The sequence below is a fragment of the Chrysochloris asiatica genome, unplaced genomic scaffold (assembly GCF_000296735.1).
Source record: "Chrysochloris asiatica unplaced genomic scaffold, ChrAsi1.0 scaffold00180, whole genome shotgun sequence".
Lineage (NCBI taxonomy): Eukaryota > Metazoa > Chordata > Mammalia > Afrosoricida > Chrysochloridae > Chrysochloris > Chrysochloris asiatica.
In genome coordinates this window covers 2,741,569-2,748,505 of record NW_006408698.1, presented here as the reverse complement: position 1 = coordinate 2,748,505, position 6,937 = coordinate 2,741,569, and the positions used below count along the sequence as shown (strand labels likewise).

Below are 6,937 nucleotides of genomic sequence, written 5' to 3'. Positions count from 1 at the left end.
CTGACTGCCTGGGGGCAGGCTTGTGGGATATACCCTTTGGTTGTCTGATGATGCATGAAGGAGAATGTAATCATTGCAATGAAATGAAATATGATAGGATGAATGTAAAGCTGGTGTTACTCATGTAAACTATCATGTAATACAAAATAAAAACTTTTAAAAAATAGCATACATAAGTTGTGTGTGTGGGGAGGATAGCTTAAGTTGAAAGGAACTTATTTGTGCCATTGTAAATGCTTGCCCCCCTATCTTTAATGTTCTTTATGTCTTCAACCTAGAAAACTCCTACCTACCTTCATAACCATCTCTTAGTGCTAGTTCCCCTTAAATTTTGTTCCCAGTATAACTTGTACTAACATCAAATATAACATCATATTGTACTTCCCCCTATTCAATTGTAATTGATTATTTCATAAATATTAAACATTGGTACTGTCATAGAGTGTGACTCAACAATAAAAGGTGCCATTTCTATTATTTTTATAGTTAACATCCCCAGAACTTGCTTTGTAGTACATTGTTAATAACTGTATATTGTTTATGTGTGCATGCATTTTTAATACATATACCTTTCGCAATGACTGTATCTTTTTATTTGTTATGTACCCAGCCTAGTACATCACTTAAAGCATAGAAAACACTCAGTAAATATTCTAAAAAGGATAAAAAATGGATTGTATGATACTGTTCAACATGTATACACTAGTCATTAAATTTTGTTTTTTTGATGGTAGTACTTTGGTCTTACTCCTGCTTCTCTCCAGCACTTAACATAATACCTAGTGAATGGAAGTTAATAGAGTGAAATAAGACTTAATTCCAATTTTGATACTGACTTGCTTCATAACTGTTATGTATTTGCTCAGTTAATACATATCAATTAAATAACTTTTTTTGTGCAAGGTACTCTTGTTATTATTGTTAAGTATTGTCAAGTGAGTTCTGACTCATGTATGGGGTTTCCGATGAGCATCTAGAGAGTTTGAACCACCGACATTGCAGTTCAAACTGACCTTACAGTCCAACACATTATCCTACAGCACCCCATTTTCCTACATGTCAGAAAGGGAAATTTTCTAGATATCACATAATCTGAAGTATTGGGCTATATTGAAGATAATATTACCAATATTTTGAAGATGAGGAAAGTGGTAATTTTGTTAATTATATATTCTTTTTTTTTGGGGGGGGTGGTTTAAAAAAAATTTTGCACTTTAATGTCAGCTGCCAAACAAAACATGTCCATTCCAACAACCCTGGGCCACTTCACCTTGAGGTACTGCAGGGCTGCCCTGCTCATTCTTTTGGTCTGTTTGCAAATTACCTGGTAATACAAAAATAATGGCTACATATTCTCCAGATTTGCCATATAAAAAAACAAGCAAAAAGTACCGCAGTCTCTTATTACCTTAAAACAAAACATCTCAGGAGAAGTTCAACAGCTTTAACTTCTGTAGCTATTTTTTTCCATAGAAAATGCTAGTAAAATAGTCATAAAAATTAAATAGTGAAACCCCCAACCATATTATATACACTGATACAGTACAAGTGAAAGGAGGCCAAATTCTCAGACACCACCGAATCAATCGCTATCTGGGGACTTCCTGAGGCTGATGCTGTTCCCTGAGGGCAAGGGGAAGGATTGGTTCCCACCCAGGAAGGCTAACAGCTCCTCCAGAAGACAGAAAGAACCCAGCATTTGATTGCTGGCCAGCCTCCGGTATGCAGAGCATCTCAAAGGCAGCCCAGGCGTCACAGGAATAAAGTCATGGGGAGAGAGGTCCTGTGCACCCCTCTAGATAGTGTCCTCAGGATGATGTTGCTCGCTTGGTAGCACTGGGGCTGGAAGGGTTGCTGTTTGCTGTCAAGACCTTGTCGGTGACCCGGCTGCACTTCTGCTTGTCTGCCCCTTCTTTGGATCCTAGGTCTGAGGAGTTCTTCTCTTTCTCTTTGTTGGACTTTTCCGCTGCTTTCCCCAAGCTTCCTGATGATACAAATACATCATCAGCCCCGTTGTGAGGGTTCACATCTTCCTTCATTTCATCTTTCATCTCCTCCTCAATGGGCACTTTTCCTTCCCGGACCTCTTGGATGATGTCCTCTGGTAGGACGAAGTTCCTCTCTGGATTCGGGAAAGTCAGGATCTCAAACTCCTGCAGCGCTTGCATGTCGTACATGGTGCTCAAGTGGTCCCAGATGACCTTGGAGGGGACTTGCCGCCCGATGTTCTGACTGAACTTGTCCCGGATGCATACCATATGGAAGTGCCTGTTCACACCAACGGGCTTGTGGCCCAGCATGGCATGGAAAAGGCACACCTCCACCTCAGGACTCCATACCACCATCTCCTCGGCCAGGCTGGTGGCAGCCTCTCCCGGGCCCATGTCACCTGCAGAGCCGTTGCTGCCCACCTCAGCCTCCTCCATGGCCGGCTGCCGAACTTAATTATATATTCTTGTTACTTAAATGTTCCTACATACAAGAATACAAGACACATGACTTCCATTTTTCAAAGTATTAAAATATTACATAGCCCTAAAACTATAGTGAATGCATCGTTTACATTGTTGATTTAGAAATAAAATCAATAGGGTGGACTAGGCAGATATGTTACTCAGACCCTCTGTAACAAAGTTAAGGGAGAACAAACAAAACACGCACAGATAATTCTGGAATCCTGAGCTTCAGAGGAGAAGTTGGAGAAGTAGATCAAACAATTAATGGGAAGAGAGACTGAGCAGGGGCAGTTAAGGAGGGAGACAGACTGGTGAATGGTCTCACCGGCTGACACAGCAAGGCCATCTTAAATTTTTGCTGGCAGCTTCTGTCTCAGTTCCCAAGTTCCCTTGGTGACAGTAAGGGTGGCCAGCCTCCATCTTCATCCACCCTCAGCACATCGGTTTTGCCAGAGTGAGGTGGGCACCAACAGTGCTGCCTTGGAACCTGGATTTTAGTGGGTTCTGCTTCAGATATACAGAGCCAGCTTGATTATTTACTATATTGACCTTTGGGTGTTAAGTGCCTTTGGGTCATTTCTGACTTAGCCATCCTGTACAAAGTTTTCAAGAAGTGACTGGTTTGTTTGAACCACCACAGTGCCACATCAGTATATAGACCTAGCATTTATATAAAAGGCAAGGTTTTGTTTGTGTGTTTTTTTTTAATTGTTATTATGATTAGCTGAATCAATAATGCCTTCACTCCATGTAAAGCCCTGCATGCACCATCCTTACCTATACATGCTATCGAATAGAAACTTGTATATAACCTTGACCATGCATCTTTTTGATTGTTTGGATAACACCTTAATAACCCCTATATAAATAGAAAATGGGAAAATAAGCCAGATGCGTAGTCAGCTGAAAATTTCTTTGTAAAGATGGCTATCAATGTTTAAGACTCATGATGTGACAATCTGGAGAACTAATGAATGTGCAAGTAGAATGTGAGCTCACATAGGAAAAATAAAAAGTAGTGTTTGCATGTTATAAAACTTTTCATGTGTGCCATTAACCCTATCAACAGTTTGCATTATAAAACAAAACAAATCAAAACAAAAATTAACAGTCACATGTTGTGATCTTAATAGACCAAAAATAGATGGAGAAAAAAGAAACCTAATGTAATCATTGTGCAAAAACTAACTTTATAGAATGATTTAATTTACATTTATGATTATCCAGAGAAAGACCATCTGGTGAGAATGAGCCAGTACTAAATACATGGTAAACAACTGGTGCACAATATTGATTTAATACCAATTTAAAATAGACTTCCTCCAAAAATGGGAGGGATGTCATGTTTAACTTCCTCTGGCTTCACAAGGTGAAAGAGAATCAAACTCAAAATCAATCTAAGGCTGATTTCTATGAGGCAGGGGTCAGGCATTCCTCCACCCTGTTGCTGTTGTTGTTAAGTGCCGTTGAGTTGGTTCTGACTCATAGTGACCCCATATAGGGTTTTGGAGGAGAGGCTGGTGAGGCTGAACCACTGATCTTGTGGCTCAAGTTAACCTTGCAGTCGAGTGTTTATCCTACCAGGACTCTATCCTACCATATTATTTATCCTTTTCTGACACTAACCATTCCACATCTAGCACTTTTGCTTCACAGCTGGATTCAATACCAGTGCAATGGCCACACAGAGTTCATATACAATACTCATGATTATGGGGATTATTCAGGAAATGAATAAAATACCATTTAGGATTACAAACAATTTAGGATGCAACAGTTCCCCAGTCATAAACTCCTCTTCTTTGCTGCATTGTAGCCATGGCTTATTCTTGATTGGCTTCTCAGCTACATGACCCCTCATCCTCTGCCCTCCTCCAGTAAGTGTTACAAAGCTCTTTGAGCCAATCTGTAAATGCTCAAAGAGCACATTCTGCACACCAGCCCATAGACACTAAACTTTTCTTGATCCACGGGACAGAAAGCTCACAGCTGCTGTGTCTCTCCATGCTACCTCTGCAGCCGATGCATTTTCAAATAGGGATCTCAAGCTTTGCTCATGGCTCTTCTTTCTTGGCCCTGGGATCATCTATTTCTGCTTCTAGGATGACTCTTTTTAAACCTAGCAGGATGACAAAACTAACTAATTCCAACATTAGAGTCTTTTACACCCTATTTGCATAGTCCCACACAATCATATTTGGTAGAAGTTAAGTCTTTGGATAGAAAAGCCATATCAAGTAAATTCATACTACATCTCTATAATGGGAAATGAAGTATTACATGAAATATTGCAAACACGTAACATAGAGAGTGAGGCTTCTTCTGAACTATATGCATTACAAAGAGGTCCCTGTGTGAAACAAGTAGTTAAGTGCTCAGCTAGTAACTGAAGACTGGAGTTTCAAACCCACCCAGAGATGCCACAAAGAAAAGCCTGGTGATCTGCCTTCAAATGGTCATAACCTTAAAAGCCCTGTGGAGTGCAGTTTTACTCTGAAACAAGAGATGGAATCAACTTGATGACACATTATTTGTATACATTGAATTGCAATGACTTACTGTTTCAATATTGAAAAACTTACGTCTAGATTATATACAAAATTTTAATTAATTTGATTATATTTTAGACAATGATTAATATTAATATGCAAAATATTCAGTGTTAGGGATTATTTAAAAATCATCAAATGCACCCAAAAAAATACCTGGCTTTCATTTTTTACCTAATTAAAGGTTCAATAGTCTTTTTTGGTCTAATTCCTTAAAAACTGAAATAATAAATGAAATGTACAATATGTGCTATTTCCACAAATGATCATGCCTCTGTTGTCTTTATAATAGAAGTAGATATTAGGATGAGGACACTTACTGAAGAGATTGAATATATTTTTATTGTAAAAAAAATAAAATAAAACATTGGAATCCTTGTGTGATGCTGTACTGCTAACCACAGGGTCAGGTGTTTGAACTCACCAGTTGCTCCTCAGAAAACCTACTCAGTGTCATTATGAGTCAGAACCAACTCGATGGCACTTAACAAAAACAACAAAGGAAAATTACTCAATTTGACATCATTTTAACCTTGATATAATGATAGAATACAAGCACAATATAAGCTGTCAACATTTCTTTTTCTTCTGTTTTTGTTTCTTATTACAGAAGGGGGGAAATATGAAGTTTAAATTTAAAGCAATGCATGTAACCAGTTGCTGCTGAGTCAATGCCAACTCATGGCAACTCCCTACGTGAGCAGACTATTCTCCATAGGGTTTTCATTGGCTGATTTTCCAGAACTAAATTACCAGACCTTTCTTCTGAAGGGCCTCTGTTGTTGTTATTAAGTGTCGTTGAGTCAGCTCTGACCCACAGCGATGCTGTATATCCAAGGAGTGACTGGTGAACTTGAACCACTGACCTTGCAATTCAAACCAACTTAGCAGTCCAGAACGTTAACCCACAGCGCCACACCAAGACTCCCTAGTGAACTTAAATCTTTTACCTTTGGGTTTAGCAGATGAATTTGTTAACCATTTATAAAATACTTTCTCTCTCTCCCCCATTTTTCGAGCTCGGGTAGCGTAGTGGTTACAAATCCGGCTGCAAACCTTAAGGTCAGCAGTTTGAAACTACCAGCTGTTCCGTGAGAGAAAGATGAGGGTTTCTGCTCCCGTAAAGATTTATATTCTCGGAAACACTGTACAGGGTTGTTATGAGTAGAACTCACTCCACAGCACATAACTACTACCACAACCACTTGCTTTGCAATTATTTAATAGTGCTGATGTTGCACTGTGGGTTAATGCACCAGACTGCAAAGCCGTTTGAACTGCAAGGTAGGCTATTCAAGCTCACCAGCTGCTCCTCAGAAACCCTAAACAGTGATGGTCACTATGGGTCAGAATTGACTCGATGGTACTTCACAACAGCAACAACAACATGAGCTAAACATCAAGATATATGATGAACAACAACAAAAATATTCCAAAACACACAAAACAAAATCACAAATGCCATGAAGTCAATTTTGACTAATAGTGACCCTATGGGACAGAATAGAACTATTCCATAGAGTTTTTGAGACTGTAAATCCTTATGGAAGCAGATAGTCTGGTGGGTATGAACCTTTATGGAAGGTTCTTTATTGAAAAGGTTCTTTATGAACCTTTATGTAAATCTTTATGGAAGCAGACAGCAAGAAGCTGGTAGGTATGAACCTCCAACCCTGTGGTTATCAGCCCAATGCTTCATAGAAAAACAAAAATATGAGCATGAATATATGACGTTAAAATATTGTGTTGCATATGGCATTATCTAAAACATGTTAGCCCAAAACTGGAGTCTTGGTGTGGCACTGTAGTATAAGCTCTGGACCACAAGGTTGGCTTGAACCACAAGGTCAGATGTTCAAACTCACCAGCCACTCCTTGGAAAACTTTTACAGAGTTGCTATAAGTAGGAACCTACTCAACTGCAGTTAACAA

The 6,937-nt window shown here is 39.2% G+C and overlaps 1 protein-coding gene across 1 annotated transcript; it reads right to left on the bottom strand.

Moving 5' to 3' along the window:
* Positions 1-1,808: 1,808 nt before the first annotated feature.
* Positions 1,809-2,433, bottom strand: LOC102811572 (MRG/MORF4L-binding protein-like). The gene has a single exon (XM_006872016.1). It carries the CDS (start codon positions 2,424-2,426, stop codon positions 1,809-1,811), a length of 618 nt encoding a protein of 205 aa, XP_006872078.1. The 5' UTR covers positions 2,427-2,433.
* Between the last annotated feature and the right edge of the window lie 4,504 nt (positions 2,434-6,937).

Bases quoted from the DNA above. Each gene is read 5' to 3' on its own strand.
- LOC102811572 (XM_006872016.1), bottom strand. From the start codon at position 2,426: ATGGAGGAGGCTGAGGTGGGCAGCAACGGCTCTGCAGGTGACATGGGC.